Here is a 20,763-nt window from a genome sequence, read left to right as displayed (position 1 = left end):
CCAACCAGTCCTGACATTAAATGATATTCACAGTTTAAAATTGACTTATTTCCTCCCAACCATTCCCAACATTAGGGGGGGAGTGGAGAAGAGGGAGGCTGCACACACATAGTGGAGGGAAGGAGAGGGAGAAATGGATCAGTCTGAGCGGGTCTGACAAAAGGGGGGCTGGTGTTGGGGGAGTGTCCACCACAGGAAGGAAGGCCAGGGCCAGCCTCCTCCTTCCTAATTAAAAAGAGACATAAAACCAACTTAAGGTGTCCCAATGATATCATGGGAGCCACTGGCCTATTAGGAAATGCTTGCAGTGATGTCTATGGCCAATTCGTTAAACTGGATAATGAATGCAACATGAATAACATCATGTTTACCATTTATTTGTTTTTGTAATGCATTTTTCAGCAGTCAAAATGTATGTAAATTAGATACAAAATAGGAAGGTTTAAATACATCTTGTTATGCAACACTTTTGCTTAGGACACCTGGATTCAAGCACATCCACTTTGGAGAGAGCAGTTAGCAGAATCTGAGACAGAATAATTGATAATAGAAGTCCTCATAAATTATCCAAATTTTATATTTATATGTATATTTATATAGATGACTATTTTTTCTGTATTAGATTTACATTATTATCCAGCTAACTAGTTATACATACAGAAATATAAATCAATATATTTCAATATTGTCTGACAATATGGGACACTTTAAAATGAGCAATCTTGGCTGCTTGTATCAGATACTTCAAAACAGATAAATGAGTCCCTGGGTTGTAAAAATACATTTGCTGTCAAGGTGTATACACGTGCTGGGCGAGATTGACACATTTACTTGCTGGGCGAGATTGACACATTTACTTGTGTGGTAAGACATGTTAATGCTTCTTGATGCTGTTGTGGGACTCTGTACTAAAATAAGAGAGTGAGGCAATTACAGCAAGAGAGAAAATGAAATACTAGAGAGTGAAACAATATAGGAAATAAGCTGACGGTCAGAATGGAGTACTGAATGTAAAAAGACCAAGGATCATTCTACTTTATTTTAATAAATAATTAATAATATATTAAGGCATTATAGTAAATACCAGGAACAAATACAACAAAATGTGGCAAAATAATATAATTTTGAAAAGCTGTATATGGTCATGGAATGGAGGTTTCTGCAAATGTTCTCAGTTTTCACTTGCTTAGATTCATTGTCATATGCTCAGCTGTTTGACCATTCTCCCATATTTAAGTTCAAAAGTGTGATCCACAGGTTTGCTCTGCATATCTTTGCTCTGTTTACCCTTTGTCGGAATAAATGTCACAGACGGCTCACCAAAGAACAGTTAAAAAAGAAACATTCAACACTTTCTGCAACATTGATATAATTAAAACTAAGCTTTATTTCTAATAGCACTGTGACCCCCCCCTTACTCCTGTTAAGGGGTGTATCGTGTACACACACAATGTAAAATCATTGTGTGTGTATCACTTACTTCTCCGTGTGTAGTGCCCCCACCAAGTCTTCTTAGTCTGGGTATGTCTAGATGTGATGACCACAAGGGGTCACTTGGGGACCCCCTGTAACCACACACACTTTGCACAACTCTGACACATGATAAGATTGTACTTTTATATAAAAAATATTTACTTTGAAAATATGCATTTTAAATAGACGTACAATTAGGGAATACATAATAATTAAAATCACAAACACTTTTATGAGGTTGAGTATTAGACTCACTATAAATGTATTAATAAATTTGGATGTTATAGTATCTATGTAATTTGACATTATGCTATTTCTAATAGACAACAAATTTACCTTTTTAAGTCCTAACTCACTTTAAATTATCACTATGTCTAATACTTATATATATAGATTAGATCACAGTAAATTACTATATAATAGCCTGAATGTAATACTATATTACATTCAGTTAGAATAAATATGGACTATTTAATATTGTAGCATACTTAAAACTAGAGATGGGCGGGCTCGGTTCCCCGAGATCCAAACCCGCCCGAACTTCACCTATCCGAGTACTAGGCTTGGTACTCTCGCGCCAATTTGGATTTGAAATCGAGGCAAAACGTCATTGTGACGTCGTCGGATCTCGGAGCTTGGTTCTCGCGATATTTCAAATCCATAAATACCCGCCTCCACAGCAATCCATCGCCATTTGACAGAGGGAGAGAGTACAACATTAGAGCAGGGAACATTAGAGCAGGGACAGAGCAATTATTCTTGCAATTATTATTGCAATTCTTCTGCCACCAAACTACCTTTGTCCAATTTGTTTTATATTGTACAGTCTATGCAGGCCGTCTTCTTTTATATTTAACTACAAGTGGAGGGGGGTGGACTGATACAGACAGAAACCAAACTGCCTTTGTCCATTTCTATTTATAGTCTACAGTCTACACCGGCTGAATTGTTTTTTTATTTTACTACTATTGGAGAGGGGGTCTGATGCAGACAGATACCAAATTGCCTTTGTCCATGTCTAGTTTTATTGTACAGTCTATACTGACTGTCTTTTTTCTATTTAACTACAAGTGGAGGGGGGGGGGCTAACACAGACTGACACTAAACTGCCTTTGTCCATCTCTATTTAACGTACAGTCAATGCAGGCTGATTTTTTCTATTTAACTACAAGTGGAGGGTGTAATATACACCCAAATTCGATGGCTACATTGCCAATAGTCAAAGATGGAGGGGAAGACAACCAGGTTTGTCTGTATAATTTACAGGCAAGTGTTAGAATTAAGGACGACCTACCAGGGATTAAACTTTTTTTTTCATAATTTATTAGCTTTAGAATTACATCACTTATCCAAGAAACAGGTGGAGCACTAAATTAGGTTATTTTAGACCAAAATTTTTTTATTTTTTACAAAAATCGCAAAACAAAACCAAACAAAACCAAAACACGCAAGGGCGGTTTTACCAAAACCAAAACACAAAGGTAATCCAGATCCAAAACCAAAACCAAAACACAGGGGTCAGTGACCATCTCTACTTAAAACATCACAGTTCACAGTATTGGTTCTTGTAATATCCCTCCTTCAGTTCCAGGCCATGTTTTCCTTGGTGCACTTATAATACCGTTGGTAGCTACTTCTCAGTTATATGTACATTTTATTTTCTCCAGATATGTATTTTCATTTCATATCACTAACAATGCACATGATATAATAAATGGATATACAATTCAGTGTCTGAAATTAGTATTTCTAATGATTCAGACAGGGCCCTCTTAAGAACATCCTGGGCCCCCGGGCACGGCAGTGCACCGGGGCCCCTATACATACAAAAAAAAAAATGATTTTATATATATGGGCCCTGCAGCCCAGGGGGGCCCGTCGGAGGCAGAAAAAAAAAAACAACCTGAAAAAAAAAGAAGAAAATACTTACCGTGCTGTCAGCTGGCGATCCGGCTCCCTTCCTGGTCTCCTCCTCCGTCGCGCTCCGCAATGGCTGTCGGGCGGGCGTGATGACGTCATGCCCGACATGCACATTTTTTTCAGGTTTTTTTTTTTTTTGCTTCCTCCGACGGGCCCCTCTGGGCTGCAGGGCCCCCGGGCACCTGCCCCATGTGCCCTATGGGAAAGACGGCCCTGGACTCAGATGATATCTTGAATGTATCTATATCACAGTCCTGAAATAAATATTTATACTGATCCATGTGTAAAATCTATATCTCCATTTCACTTCAGGTTTATGTACTATAAGGATATGATAGCTTCTCATGATTGCTTACAAGAACCAGTGTTTGATTAAAACAATACCGCTTTTCTCACTGTTTCTGTTTCGCCTCACAGAGCTTTGGCTTCATAGATAATTCTCTTTACAAATATTTCTATCATAAAATGCTTTTTCCAGAAATGCTGAGCTCCACAAATGCATCCTTTTACATATACATCTCTTAATAGATCAATCTTATTTATATAGATCTGTCTTCTCACAGGTCTCAATTAGTTTTCTCCACACCACATAGGTCTATCTCCACTCTCCCTCACCCTGGTGTCTAGTAAAACCGTTATTCCTCCTCTCTCCACTGTAACTCACACACTCCCTTGTCAGTTTTGGTGCGATTACGCAATATCTTTCGGCTGCTGGGGACTCTGGGATATGTAGTCCCAAAAAGCACCAGCTTCAAAATTTATTTTTAATCTCCGCTTGGTGGCAGATGTTACACTATAGGGTGTACATGCTTACAAAAACCTGTATAATTTAGGACATGCTCCAGATCTGCCTAAATCATGCCCCCAGTCCATTTAAACCATGCATAGGTCCATTTAACAACCCCCCAGTTAGATACAGTCCTATCTAAACTGGAAATAAGCTGCAAAAAATTAGAATGTAGGGGTTGTGAGTAATAGGGTACAAAACACGTTTTTTAGGGTTTGAAATACTGGGTGCACTATGTTCCCAATTTTCATTTCCAGAGCACAAAACATAACAGGAGTGCAGCATAATAAAATTATGACTTTGCAATCCAGATTGTAAATTAGCAAAAGGAGAACTGACTGGGCAAAGTTGAAGGCATTTCTTTCATCTTCAGGCCTGCAGCCATGGTCGGATTCACTTAATTGAAACTTATTGGCGCAAAATGGTTAGTACCTTAAATCCTCCCCGTGCACTAGCCTAGAGATGAACAAGCCGTGTTTTGGTTTTGTTTAAAAAAAATTGTGTGTTGGTGTTAGTTTTGGTTTTCACGTCTGCATTTATTTTGTCTGCCTTATATTTCCTTTTTTTATGTATGTCCTGTTTTTCCTACTATACAGCGCTGCAGAACACTGTGGTGCCTTACAAATCTACAATAATAATAATAGCACGACTGGTGTTTTGTTTTTGTTTTTTTCAATATTAAGCACATACGGACCTATTAATCATTCTTCGACGATTGCTATACGGTCAAGAATATTAGTTATCATTCATTGTTGAAAAATGGGCAGATACTATTATATTTAGTGACTAGTCAATGTATGTGATTTTCTGTATTGTTGGTGTGTTTAGCCAGAAAGGCCAACACCCTCTGAAAATGATCTTAGAATCTGATCCCAGAGGTATTTTGTAACTGTCTTTGAACTCACCCACGTGCTGTCTTACAATAACATATTTGGATGGAAGAAATGCTTCTTTTAGCCCAGTGCTTGAGTATATATAAACAGAAATGATAGTTTACAAAGATGTTGATTTGTTGAAGACTTTCATTTTTTTTCCCTGTTATTTCAAAGCAGTGTATTTATCTAAAAAGTAATAATGTTTAATCATCTATCCTTGGCTTCAACACTCACTACCAAGTTCCAAGTTGCCTCTGGAAGCAATATCAGCACAAGAAATGTTCACTGGGTGCTTCATGGATTGGGTTTCCATGGCCAAACAGCCACACACAAGCCTCAGATCACTGTGCACAATTCCAAACACCGACTGGAGTGATATAAAGAGCACCGCCATTAGACTTTGGAGCACTAGAAATGTGTTTTCTGGAGTAATCAATCATGCGTTACAATCTAGCACTCCGATGGAAAAATCTGGGTTTGGCAGATGCCATGAGAACACTTTGTACACAAATGCTTACTGCCAACTGTAAAGTTTGGTGGAGGAGGAATAATGGCCTTCTGCTGTTTTTCATGGTTTGTTCTAGAGAAGTCTAGAGAATTATGTGCTTTGTGGCAACAGTTTAGGGAAGGCCTTTTCCTGTTTAGCATGGCAATGCAATCGAGCACAAAGCAAAGTTCATCAAAAAATTATTCACTCACCTTGGTGTGGAAGACCTGGACTGCCCTTCACAGAGCCCTGTCCTTGAACACCATTGAGCACCTTTGAGATGAATTGGAACACTGACTACGAGCCAGCCCTTATGGCGCAACGTCAGTGCCCGACCTCACTAATGCTCTTGTGGCTGAATGGATGCATATCCATGCAACCATATTCCAAAATCTAGTGGAATATTTCCCAGAAGGCTGTTATAGCAGCAAAGGGGATCACAAACTCCTTACTAATGCCCATGGTTTTGGAATGAGATGTTCAACAGACACATATGGATGTGATGGTCAGGTGTCCATATACTGTATTTATTTTTATCGGAATATAAATTTCCAGTGGCTGATACAATTACAATGGGTGCTGAGCTGTGCCCATTTCCCATATAGATGGTTTTTTTTTCTTTGGTGCAATTACGCCAATAGGGCCATATTCTGAACTCCACCTTGTTTAACAAGGGCAAAGTGGTGCAGTTAGAGACAAAAGACAGGTGTTCCCTAACTTGCACTGATTGTCTCTAACATGCTACATCTGTACTGTACATTATACTCTGAAGCTTTCATTAATCTTTGTTACATAAATCTTTTGAGTTAAATAATTAGACTATTTTAATTATTTTAATATAGGCAGCATACCTTATACATGAATACCAGCAATTACATCTCCCCAAGTTAATTGACATACACAGTAAGCCCTTTACACTTAGTTTGCAGCATTGGGTTTGAAAGTGCAAAGTCTGGGTCCCTTTAATAGCTGTGGGTCCTAGAATACTGCAGAAGCTCCTCTGTTATAATTACTCTAATTTATAGACAGATGACAAAGGAGGTCCATTGAGAGAGACCAAGGGAAGGAGGAAGGGGATAGAACTTTGGAGGCAGCGGGGTGAGAGGGATTATCAATAGGAATAGTAAAGTCCCCTCAAGGTGAGGTAGACAGGGTTAAAATGTCAACATTGTGACATTGTGAATGTCAACATATTGTAAAGTCAACAGTCACAATGTCGATATAAAGCATTAGATTTAAAGCAGCAATACAGCCACCGGCACTACAGTAAAAAAGAAAAAAAAAACAGAACTCAATGTTTAATGAAAAATGTATGCTCTCCCCAAAAAAAAACCATACAAACAGCTTAATCAACCCTAGTGCTGAAAGGAATGTGCACAAGGCAGGTATTTGAGGTGGAGGTAACAGAAACTCATAGGAGAGTGTTGTGTGTTGTCCTCATGTAGCAATACTGCCAGGTAAAATGTTCCCCTCCAGTTCTCCTCTTGTTTCCCTCCTACTTACATTATATGATATACAACTCTGCATATAAACTTGTAACAAACCACTTAGAACTAATCCACACTTGCTAAACAACCTAACACTGTCTAACACAGCTTAACATACTGTTTTCTACATCTCTCTGTTACTGGCCCATGCTTGTAGACAGTGCAATTTACTGCCCACTACAAAATATCAAATTTTGAGGAATTTTGTTTCACCTCAAGAAAACAAAATTAGTAAAACATATTTATCTTTGTGTAGTGGTGGTGCCCCACAATACATAAAACAATCATTCCAAATGAAAGTGAACACATTTTGGACAACTCCCTTCCCCCGTATTTCACCTATCCTGAATGTATCATATGTTTGATGCTCCCACCCCAAGCCTCCTCTTTTACCTGAATCAGGAGGCTTCTGAATTCATATCGCACTGTGAGCTCATTGTACAGAGTATTCGTTCCAATAAGTTGTTTTCAATAGAGCTTTGTTGAAGGGGATTGGATGGTTTTGGTTCTCCTGGACTGCGGTCTTAAAAATAGTGCATTATGCTTAGTCCTTCTCTCCATCCCTTGCCCTCAAAATTTTGTTTGTATGATGTTATGTCTTATAAAATATAAAAATCTCTTTATATTTGTAACAAAAAAATGGACATTTTATATGTTGCTTTGCTCATTTTTTATACTGATTGTATTTAGTATGTTTCCTTTCAAAATAAAGAGTTTAAAAAAAAAAAAAAAAGCTGCAAGCAGAGCTTATTGACAGTTGAAAACAGCTCAAGCAAAAGTAGTGCTTTATAGGAATCTATATTACTTATCCTACACTTGCGACTGAACGGCTGCTAAAAAATTGCTTAGACACTATATAGAGCTTTTCTTCAAACGTTTTTACAGCTGAGTGAAAAGCTTTTGTTAGACACAACTTTAGTACTGCAGAAAAGTTTATAAATTTATATACTCTTGTCACCAATAAGCAGGGGCAGGCTGGGCTGGTGGGCAGGGGGGCATCTGCCCCCCGTTCTGGTCCCATAGTGGACTACCTTGGGCTGGTTCACTGAGCCACCTGCATTTTTTTTCCCCTTAAAATGTTCCTAATAGGGTGATGAGTCGAGTCTTGCCCCCTCGGGCTAATATTTGCCAACCCTCCCCTGCCGATAAGTGTGATGTCACATGAGCTTTCTGAACCACTGTAGTATCTACATAAAGAACTTTGACAGCTACAGTGCTCTGGTGCCACAGCGGAACAGTTCTCCAATTAATTTAAAGTTACATTTCATAAATAGGGCTCCCAATAATGTTTAATCTGGCCTAAAAACTACCCCATGCTTCCATTTATACACACAGGGCCTGATTTAGTTAAAAGTGTCCATGTAAAAATGCGGCTTGCATAAAATATGTTGCACTGCACAGGCACACAGCTTATACCTTATACTTGCACCCACTTGTGCTTGGAGAACAGCTTACACATATATTTTGAGTTGGGCATACCTCATACTTGCACTTGGAGAGACGAGTCAGGGGCATCCGCAGGGACATCCAAGTCAACCACGCAGCTTAGAGATTCATTCAATTTTGACTTACAAGTATCTTTAAGATGCGTCTTTTAGGAGGTGCAATTCTTACGTGTACACAAAAGTCTAAATAAGGCCCCAAGTAAGTAAAGCAGTTACAGGAACATATACCCTCTTGTTTTGTTACTTTTGGTGCACTAAAAGCCTGAATTATGGCAAAATTTATCTTGTAAATACATGCCTGTGTACCGAGGCTCATATCCCTGCTCTGATCAAAGAATGGATTCAGAGACTAAAGAAGAAGGCTCACAGACCCAAAAAATTGGCATGGATGGGCCTGGGAGGGACATGGGTATGTGTGTGGGGGGCTTTGGTGTTGTGATGGGGATTGGGTCTTAACCGTGCTTACTGTGTTCCACCGGCCCTAGTTGTGATTATGACAATGATGAGTATTGTATATGTAGAATAAAAATTGATATTAACCCTTCATATTTTGAGAATAATAGATGTATTAATCATTACTTACAGTATATCTAACCAGCCAATAAGTAAATAAACATTCACAGAATATGATGAAAATATGAAAGTTTTGAGGGTCTATTCATATTGAAAACTAAAGAAATCTAAACAGATATTACTAAGCATACCATGTGTGTATTTTTGTGCAGAGATGTCAACCAGGATTCTACTATTCGGTTTCTGGAGAGTGTCTGCCGTGTACATGCAATGGAAACTCACAGACATGTCTAGATGGTTCTGGGTCCTGTGTGGTAAGATCATTTTCAATTTAATTCCAATTAACTGCTGTTTGCTAGGATAGTATAAACATATGTGTTTATGAATTAGAAATATGAAAACCATTGAAAATGTTGCCAAATAGCAATGTGCTTTCTAGTATATACTATACACTTACAGTACATATGGTGACCAGACATATCCTAATGTAGTTTGCACATGCAATCCTTCAGTATTAGTTTATACTAGTTTACTTGTGTATTGGAGATAATATACTTTATTTGGAGCATTGGCCCAAGCTATGGCCTCTTACTAAATTTGGCGCCCCATAGTCTGTCCTCCATAGCAGCGTCTCAGCTCACCATTCTGGTGACTCAGACTATCACACCGACATGGAGAACAGACAAGCTCTGCTGGGCCCTGTAACAGTGATTTATCTAGGACCTTTGTTAAATCAGTCTAAGGGGCATGTTTAACAAAGGATGGCGATTGCAGCATTTCAGCAACAAAATAATACTCTATTATTGAAATAAAGCATTTTTTCATAAATTGAATATATATCAAACATTATTTTTTCTATTCTTTGCAATTTTTTTTAAAAAATTGCTTCATTATTTTTTAACTTACGTGGAACTGGAAGAGTACCACGGCGCATGCGTGAACTAGAAAGCCGGTTCACAAATGTGCATAGGTAGCTAAACTGACCTGGGGAAACGGCAAGATCAGCCTTATCGCTACCAGCCAATATCACTCAACTGCTCCAGCAAACTGAAATAATAAATTGTGACAAGAAAAGATTTTCTATCGCTGAAACAGCGGTAGAAATTGTTCCATATTGTCAAGTTTTGTTCAATAGAGCACTAAATCTGAAATACATGTTTCCCATCACAATTTCCTCACAAGTCTTGTAACAGGTCAGGTGATTGTGTCCAGATAAATATGGAATTTTCCCAGGGAGATTTTTCAACATCTACAGTGTTAGAAAACATGTGTGGGCCACATGCTAAACATGTAAATGTATGTACTGATATTCATTCTACTATTATTTTACTTATTAAGTTTGTATGGAAATTCCAAAATTAGAGATACTCAGACTCGGTTCACCGAGAACCGAACACACCTGAACTTGGCAGATCCGGTACGGCTAGGTACTTTTGTGTGCCCTCGGAATTTAAAACGAAAAAAAACCCCATCATTGTTACGTCGTCGGATCTCGCAAGTTCTGGATTCTATAAGTACCGCCTTCCACGGCGATCCAGCGCCATTTCACAGAGGGACACAAAAGGGGTATCACAGTTCTTGGCAGTCTCTAGTGCAGTTGGGCAATGTCATAGGTAAAAAAGAAGGAGGAAGGGTAGCAGTGTTCTTCAAAGTCTCCAGTGACATTCAGGAGAGCTCCATTGCTCCATTGCTAATTGTCATTGCTGAATTAGAAATAATAGGGCTGGCAGGCTTGGTCTTCTAAATCTGCAGTCACATTGTACTGTGTTATATAGATAAAACACAAAAAGGAGAGCTCCATTGCTCCAGTGCTAATTATCATTGCTGAAATACAAATAATAGGTCTGGCAGGCTTGGTCTTCTAAATCTGCAGTAACATTGTACTGGGTTATATAGGTAAAACACAAAGAGGAAAGCTCCATTGCTCCATTGCTAATTGTCATTGATGAAATAGAAATAATATGGCTGGCAGTGTTGTTCTTCTGCAGTCACATTGTACTGTGTTATCAAAATGAATTCACAGCAGTACACAGAAGACCAGGAGCACCAAGCAGCTGCTGGTAGCAGTTATGAATATAGTAATCACTCTACATCATCTGCTAAAGCCTATGTAAAAGTGCATAATGTTTTTAAGTCAGGGAAACAAAATGTAAAAAAACACCTTTTACCTTGGTGAAGAAAAAAAGACCTGTAATCCAGGCAAAGTTATCTGCAGAAAAAAATTTAATTGCCAACATGCCATTCTACACACGCAGTGGCAAGGAAAGAATGAGGCCTTCGCCTTTCTCTATGAGTGCTAGTTCTGCAACTGTCCCTGGGGCATCTTCTTGTAAGGTCAGTCATGACCAAGCAAGAGTTTGTCATTCAGACTCCAAACATGGTGTCCAAATACTTCTACGTGTAAAAGCAGAGCTGGAAGAAAACAGTAAGGCATTAGAGGAAAATGTATATTCAGATTCAGAAATGACACAAATCCCTGAGGAGAGTCTATCCATGAGTGCTATGTGTAATCCTGACCTGTCTGATAGTGTACCCATGAAGAAGGCTCCTTTCAGCATTTCTGCAGATGGGTGCATGAACAGCACAAGTGTAGCAGGTGATACACAAATTGAGTATGCCACTTTGGAATTGCAACAGGATGAGGGGGATATTTTTGTAGCTGACGAGGGCGCTAATGAGGATGTTGATGAAAATGATGTTGTTTTTGTAAGTCCTGCACCAGTGGAAGCAGTTCTTGCACGTGATAAAAAGAAGGCCATTGTCATGCCTGGGCATAAGATCAAAAAATCCACCTCTTATATGTGGAATTATTTTTACCTAAATCCTGACAACAGTTGTCTAGCCATTTGTAGTGTTTGTAAAGCCACAGTCAGGTAGGGACCTTAACAATCTAAGAACCTCACCCATGTTACGCCATTTGAAGCGAGTTCATGGCAATCTATTGGGAAAATCAGAAATTTATGCTAAAAAATAGCAACAAGCAGTCCATCATCATCTAGGTCCCTTCTCTCAGCTACATCCTGACACCTGCAATTTACACCCACAACACCGTCATCATCAATATCCTCAGTACCGATCAGAGTTAGTCCTGCATCCAAGTTGCTAAGGCTAGATGACTCCTGCACTATCCTGGATTCCTCAGAAGAATTCTTGAGCGCTAGTCCCACTGCTGCTGCTGCTGCTGCTGGGGGTGAATCTTCATCCCAGAAGCAGACCAAGAAGAAGACTACTGGTAGTTTACAACAATTGACTGTTAAACAATCCTTTGCAAGAGGAAGCAAGTATGAAAGCTGTCACCCAGTCGCAAAGCGGATCACAGATGCCATGGCGACTATGCTAATATTAGATCTGCATCCAATATCCACTATTAGTGCAGCTGGTTTTAGACAATTACTTAAGGTCTTGTGTCCCCGTTACCAAATTCCATCATGACACCATTTTACTAGTAAAGCTATTTCTCACCTCTACCAGAAGGTTCGTAAAAATGTAATTATTGGGCTTCAAAATGCCATTCTACCCACTGTACACTTAACCACAGATATGTGAACAATCGGAACTGGGCAAACAAAAGATTATATGACTGTGACAGCCCATTGGGTTGGTGATTCGCCTTCACCAGCTGGAACATCAGCAACATGTACCCAAGTACGTCACATTTTTTAGAGGCAGGCTACTCTGTGTATCACCGGCTTCAGTAAGAGGCATACAGCTGACAATCTGTTACAAAAACTAAGGGATGTTATTGCAACATGGCTAATCCCGCTTGGATATGTAATTTCTGATAACGCCCCCAATATTGTGAGAGCTTTACAGCTGGGTGAATTCCATCACATTCCCTGTTTTGCTCACACAATAAACTTGGTTGTACAGAGCTTTTTAAGAAATTACAGGGACGTGCAGGAGATGCTTTCTGTGGCCCGTAAAATATATGGACATTTCCTACATTCGGCAACAGCATGTAGGAGATTGCAACAGCTACAAGAGCAATTTAATTTGCCCTGCCACCAACTAAAGCAAGAGGTGGTGACAAGGTGAAATACACCCTGTATATGCTTCTGCGGATGGAGGGACAGCAAAAAGCCACCCACGATTACTCCACAAGCCATGACATTGGTAAAGAGGGGGATGTATTTTACTTAAGTGCAGTGGAGAATACTTTCCGTGTTGTGCAAGGTGCTGAAACCATTCAAAGTAGTCACTTGTGAAGTGAGTTCAGACACTGCTAGCTTGAGTCAAGTGATTCCCTTAATTAGACTTTTGGAAAAGCAGCTTGAGAAACTGAAGGAAGAGATTCAACAAAGCAATTGCGCTAAGTATGTCAGACTTGTAGATCAAGTACTTTATTCGCTTCGCCAGGATCCGAGAGTTATCAAAATCTTGAAATCGGATCAATATATTTTGGTGGCTGTGCTTGATCCTCGGTTTAAGAGCTATGTTTTGTCTTTGTTTCCAACTGACCCAGATTAGAAGAGATGCAAGGAGCTCCTGGTGAGCAAGATGACAGCTCGAATGTTACGTGACAGAACGGAATCTTCTCCTTCAGTTTCTCACTCAACTGCTGCTAGGAAAAAACTTAGCTTTCCCAAGAGACCCAGGGGTGAGGCACATGATTCAGCACAACATTTTGACGTCTAGTCTAAAAGAATTGATCAAAAAACATGACACCTCTGCTGTAAGTCCACCTCATCCTACTATCAACATCCAAAGGATGGTGGAGGATTATTTTCACGACAGCATAGAAATAGACACATCAGGCAGTCCCTTTACATACTGGGAGGGAAAAAAGTGAAACCCAGGTACCAACTCGCTTTGCACTGCCTAAGCTGCCCACCCTCCATTGTGTATTTGGAAAGAGTTTCAGCACACCTGGGAACCTTGCCAGCAATCGGCGTAGGAGGATACTTCCTCAAAATGTGGAAAAGATGATATTCATAAAAATGAACTTCAAGTTCCACAAGTAAGGCTTTTCACGCCAATTACATCAAAATACTGAGACTTCTGTAATGGTGGATTCCAGCGGTGAGGAATTAATAATGTGTGAGGATGATGTACACACTGATGAGGGTAAGGATCATCTTGCCACAGTAAAGTTCATTTACAGCACTGTTAACTTAGGTGTCTTAAGCCCATTGATACCTTGTTTTGTTGGAGCCCAAACAAAATAAGCACGTCAGCCTCAATAGTGGCACTCCCTGTCGCTGAAGTACTTGGTTTGTTAAAGTGTGCATTTCCTTTTTAAGATCCAACATAAGGGTGGGTGGGAGGTTCCAAGGACAATTCCATCTTGCACCACTTTTCCTTTCAACTACTGCTGTGTGCCAATGTTTACCTACATGTGCTATATTCTATTCTGTGCTTTGCAAAAATCTTAGACACCCATTGATTATACAGATGACTCAGCACAACATTTTGACATCTGGTCTTGTCTACTGTAAAAGAATTGACCAGAATTAGTGACTTCTCTGCTGTAACTCCACCTGATCCTACTATCAAATATCAACATCCAAATAGTGGTGGAGAATTATTTTTAATTTTTTGAACAGTATAAAGACAACAGTTTTATTAACAAAGAACAACGTTGCTTGTAGCAGTAATGTAAGCATGGATGCCTAAATAGACGTGTATATGTATTACCTTCCACTTTGCTGCTGTTTTATCAGTATTGCACAAAGTGTTTTTAAACTACACTTTACATCAAAGGTACCTAACCATAGTATAATTTTTTGTGAATTGGGGCAGTTTCGAAGCTCAGTGATGAACTTGCTTTTTGCTGTGAATTCAATTGGCTCTTTTTAGTGCATTGTCTGGCACTTTGGTTGGTTTTGGTGTGATAAAAGCATGCATTCCGGGGGAGACGGGGGGGGGGGGGGGGGGGGTCAGCGCTCGTTGCCATGTATTAGCTGTAGGATTACCACAGTTATCCAAGGAACGGGTGCAGCGATCACATGAACCATAACTGATTTCATGATCCAAGGTCAATTCCATCTAGCACCACTTTTCTTTACTGACACTGCTGGGTGGAAATGTTTCCTAGATGTGCTATGAACTGCCATGTGTTTGAGTCATTGCTCTGTTGCTTAGCATCCAGCCAGGTCGCTGCAGTGTTTGTTTGAAAGTGTATGAAAATAATATTGTGGCCTGTGAGGTGGTCAAAATTGACTGCAAATGACTAGTATTATTGAGGTTAATAATAATGTAGGGGGAAAAAAGGATAAATATGTGAATTTAGCAAAATAAAATAGGGATTTTAGAAAAAAATCGGTATCCAAAACCAAAACCAAAACACGCAAGTGCGGTTTTACCAAAACCAAAACACAAGGTTAATCCAGATGCAAAACCAAAACACGGGGGTCAGTGAACATTTCTACCCAAAATACAAATTAAACTTTTGAACTGAAACATACATGTATGATGTTGTCAGGCCCGGCGCTTCCATTAGGCAAGGTTAGGCACTTGCCTAGGGCGCCGGGCTCTGGAGGGCGCCACAGAATGGTAAATGACTTTAAAACTGTGCGGCGACCGCTGACCATACCTGTCATGGCTGCCGCACAGCATTCAGATGCACGGGGAGGGGGGAAGAGGCTATTGCTCACCACCGCCGCCTCTCTGCTCCGTCTCCTCCCCTCCACTCACTAGTATCAGTGAGTGGAGGAGACGGAGCAGAGAGGCGGCGGTGGTGAGACAAGGTAAGGAAAGACGCCGATTTTTGCGTGGGGGGGGTGGGGCGCCGATTTTGTAAAAATGCCTAGGGCGCCATGGACCCTAGCACCGGCCCTGGATGTTGTGTATGGTAATTCTGTAGTACTTGCTAGCCTGATAGCACAGAACTATTCTACAGTAGTAATGTCACTATGCAGGACAAATAACTTTCTTGTCTGGGAATTTTGCTCTCAGACCGACCATGGATCACTATCACATAGTGAAATGGTTAAGACAAGTGTTTACAATCACTATACTTCCTCTCAAACTTCAGTTACCATGTATTCCCTATTAAATCATTTTAAACAGGAAGGCAGAAAAGATGAATATGCGCGAACAAGTGAGTCATTGTTTGGTGCTCTTCCAGAGAAAGATGTGTGGATTATTAAAGTTGGAAATTATGCCCATAAGAGGTCTATTTAAACCCCTTGAAATGCCACCAGCAGCTTGAAAAATCTCATTTCACAAAGGAACAGCGGACAGAAGCAAGTCATGTCTGTGAAAGAAGATCCCAGACAAGATATAAAAAAAAATAAGATTAGTTTATTGAACCTTCCCCAACTGTTACAGCCAAACCATACATGTACTAACTATCCTTTGGCGCAAAATAAGGCGCATTTCCTTGTATATTTACACATATCTTAAAATGCGTGCAACTCAAAATAGTATGCTAACTGCATCTACACAAGATATATTTAAAGATACGCTTTAAGCATATTATTAAGCAGCTCCATAGTCATGACACTTATCAATATGAACTTGCCGGGGATGACTGGAGTTTTAATGTAGAATTAAAAAGCTATAAAATTAATATATAACTTAAATAACTGCATGTCCCCCTTCCCTTCAAAAGTGAACTAAACACCAGAGCTCATAGCCGAGGCTGGGTTCCCCCCACTCCCCCCAAAAGCAGCACAAGGCTATGACAGGCAGGTCTATTCACACTATGTCTGAGAAGCCTGCATTATGGGGTCCCACTCTTACATTTGGACACAGTCCCAGCCTGTTCAGCACAAGACTGCATACACTAAGAGAATGTGGCCCACAAAAAGAAATGAGGCCTTACCATCCCTAGGGAAAGAAAGCTTATTGCTGAAAGCACTGGAGATCCTCCCAACACTGAGTGATGGGAAATTTTAGAGTTTTAATTTTAAAAAAAATCTCATTATCATATGTGACACTACTGGTACAAACTTGCCCTCACAGCCTTTAAGTGCTTGGGTATGCTGGAGCTTGTGGAAGTGCTAGTATATCCATGGCTGCCAGAACATACTGGGGTTGTAGAACTGCAAATGCCAGCATGCCCTGTCAACCAGAATCCGCTGGGACTTGTATTACCACATAGCAAAATACTGTAAAAAAAACACAGACACTATAGGAAAAATCCATTAATTAAAATAAATACTCCCATAAATCCTTCGTTCTTCACTTTATTACGCACCTAAATTCCAAGGCATAATCATATAGTTTATCATAATAGTTTTTCAGGCAATTCCATAGGAAAGAAACAAGACATGTTAATGACACTGAACTGCTCAGTGTGGAGCCCTGACATAAATGACGGGCCTGTCCACAACGAACCTATCCAGAACAACTTCTCTCTGATTGCTTAGGGTATGAGAAACCCGCTCTGATTCATTAGTTGCAGCTAAACCCCAGGTGGGAATTCAATTAACTACATTCTATTAATAAGGTTCATTCATACATTTTATGGTGATAACTGGTATTTTAATGTAAGTTCATAAGTTCATCGATACATTGTATCAATGAACCTCATTGAATCTCATTGATAGAAAGAAATTCATTGGAATCACACTGGGACAAGTAGTGGCACATATGAAAATTGTACTTTTTACTTTTATTATAAACCTTTATCCCAATACCCATTGGCCAGAGATGTTGGGAATGGATGAGGCCACAATTTTTTCATGTCTACATTAGAGATGAGCGGGCTCGCATTGCGATAATCTGAGCCCACCTGAATAGTGCGGATCCGACGGTGATCCGAGCACTGTTCGGGTATTTCCGGCGGGGAGAAACACTGAAAGCGAGGCTCTGACTCCAATCCCGCCGTCGGATCTCGCGAGACTCGGATTCTATAAATTCTTCAGTCGGGGTAATATCAGGAGAAGAGGGAGGTTGGTTTTTAGTGAGCTGCATTTTTTGGATATTTATATTTTTTTGGACCAGTTTTTAACCCCGGGGTTTTGTTTTTATAACCGTTCCCTGGACTATTATATGGAACCAAGTGCCGGTGGATGTATTCCAGCGAGTGAACATTGGAGCCGCACACAGGTTGGAACAACATTTTTTTATGTTTAGCATTGAGCAAATTGCTCTTATCTACACCTGTGATATAAATTCATATGGCCATGCACTATTAATTGTGCGGACTACCATACTAGTGAGATTTTTACATACTAGCCATTTTTAAACCACGGTACAAGTTTCCATCATTTCTGCACATTGTACATTTATTGCAATTATAAGTGGTTATGCACACTTTTTTTTTTTGTGCGGACGATTAATATAACCAATTGGAATACCTGATAATTTATCTTCACAGGATACTGTGTTGGAACTTGGAACACATTTTTCATTGGACTCTGCATTTTCTATCATATTATTGGCACCCCAATCGAGGATAATATCAATAATATTGCCACTTCTGGTCTTTTTTATATAACATCATTTTGCAGTCTCATTTCTTATTTTATGTATTATTGAGCCATATAGTAGCTATTAAATAGTTTTATATGAGATCTAAGCTTTGCGCTATATCTGTATTTTTTCCTTTTAGTGGTGCTACCTGTGAGTTTGAAAAGATACTGGTCTGTGCTTCCATAATTATGTAACCCTTCGTGTAGCTATGTTTCAAAGTTAGTTTTCCAATATACACAAGAAAAATGAATACACATTATTTGAAAATTATTTTATTATCAATTATTATAAAGAAAATTGTCGAGTGGAGTTTCCTTTTAAGAATATGACAATTGGAGCAACTTAGAGAGAGAGATAATCAGGTTTTCAAATATTTTAGGAACACTCTGATAAACCATATACTAGCAAAGACTTTGGCCAAACAACACCATTAAGTGGAAGAATGTGCTCTTCCCGTTGTCAATGTCATGTTACCTTCATGTGTCAACTTTGTGTCAGTTAAATCAATTGTCATAGTGCAGAGACCAAAGCATTGTGTATCAAAGCAGAATATACTCTTTGGCTGCATCACCATATTTTTCCATAAAAGTAAATGACTCCGGCAGTCTCTGGATTTTATTACCAAACCCTTTTTTTTTTTTTTTAATTATAGCTTTGGATTTTCCTGGTAATATCAGGGTTTCATTACTTTTCTTTCCCCATTGTCTGGCTTTTATCGATTATCCCCACTTTTTAGATCATATAACATCTAAGGGCACTCACTAACCTAGCAGTCCAATAACTTGTACTCACTTTATTCAATGGAAACATGCTAAGTAGAACCCATTTTATCTATGTTAGTGATATTGTGAGGTGTGAGGTGTTCAGAATAGACTGGAAATTAGTGGAAATTAATGTTATTGAGGTTAATAATAGTGTAGGAGTGGAAAAAAAACCAAAATAATGGATTTTAGCACTTTTTATGTTTTTTTAAAAAAAAATCAGAACCCAAAACCCGAAATCAGAACCAAAACCTTTTCGTTGGGTGTTTTGGCAAAACAAATCAGAACCCAAAACCTCAAGCTAATCAGAACCCAAAACCCAAAACCCAAAACACCAAAAGTGGCCCGTGCACACCCTTAGTCTACATTCCCATAGTGGGACATAGGCTGAGGCTGTTTGTCTACCATAATAGTGGTAACCAGCCTATGAGCACTGGTAATTGCTTAAATTTTATGGGGGCACACATTTTAAAAACAACTATATTTTTTTTTTTTTTTATTTTGACACTGAAGTTTCATCCATGACAGAGTTTAAATATGGATGATAGATATTGTGAATCGCCAAACATTCATTGATGCATTGGAACACTTTGTATTATTGTAGAACAGCTTATTGTAAGGGACTGCAAGTGGCATGGATGAATGAAGGGCTAACATTGCCAGTAAAATGGCAGCACTTAGAAAATAGATTTAATGGGGAGATGGCTCATAAAACACAGGTAAGCAATGCTTGCACCAGCACCAGTACTAGACAAAATGGGTCTATAGACTATGGGCAAAATCAAAAGTGGGGTCCCCTAAACAGCAAATGCTAGACCAATGGCAATTTCACAGGCAACATTGATAGTCTTATTGTACAGCCCAATTGCAAGCCACATTGCTAACTATATTACAGAAACCCAATTGTACAAACATCTCAGTATGCAGACCCACCCCCAATTGTTTTACTGTACAATAGAATTTCAGCTATGTCTTCTGATCCAATTAAGCTGGTGAGCAGTTGCATTATTGCTGCATATTATACCTGCAACTTTCTCTCAGTGCCTTCCAGAGCCTAGATTACTATATGTTTACTAAACTAGAGCGTTATTGTTCAGCTCCCGTTAAGTAAACTGCTAGAAGGTCTGGACTGTTAAGCCATCTCTGTTGCCAAGCATAATATGCAGAGATATAGCTTGTGCTAATTGAAATATGCAGGACCATATATGGCTTCAAGTCTAAAATTCAAAGCCATATTTGGTACCAGAGCCGTAACTGAAAATTATAGCACCTGGGGCAAGAAACAAAAATGCCGCCCCCCCTAGCCTTCAATTCTAACCAAATGACCCTAGAATATACATAAACTGTGCCCCCTTTTCGCTTTGCACCCTGGTCACCCTATCGCACAGCCCTAGTTACGGCCCTGCCACGTCATGTCTAATATATAGAACCATATCTGGGTCCAAGTCTAATTTATATTCCTATATCGTATGCCAAGTCTAACATGCAGAGCCATATACTGTATGATGCATTATAATATGCAGGGCTAAATCTGGTAACTAATCTAATATGAAGAACGAAATCGGACACACATTTTGACATGTAGACCCATATATGCCAAGTCTAACATGTAGAGTTATATCTGAAGCTAAGTGTAAAATGCAGAGCCATATCTA

The 20,763-nt window shown here is 39.4% G+C and overlaps 1 protein-coding gene across 1 annotated transcript in view; it reads left to right on the top strand.

The window, feature by feature from the left end:
• The window catches only part of LAMA4 (laminin subunit alpha 4), a 110,200-nt gene that overhangs the window by 10,416 nt on the left and 79,021 nt on the right, over positions 1-20,763 (top strand). The window contains exon 2 of the mRNA XM_075202940.1: positions 9,200-9,301. Coding sequence (XP_075059041.1) covers positions 9,200-9,301 — 102 coding nt within the window. The remainder of the gene's footprint in view (positions 1-9,199; positions 9,302-20,763) is intronic.

This window comes from Mixophyes fleayi, chromosome 3 (genome assembly GCF_038048845.1).
Source record: "Mixophyes fleayi isolate aMixFle1 chromosome 3, aMixFle1.hap1, whole genome shotgun sequence".
NCBI lineage: Eukaryota > Metazoa > Chordata > Amphibia > Anura > Limnodynastidae > Mixophyes > Mixophyes fleayi.
The sequence above is the reverse complement of the archived record's forward strand: the minus strand, read 5'-3'. Positions and strand labels throughout refer to the sequence as shown.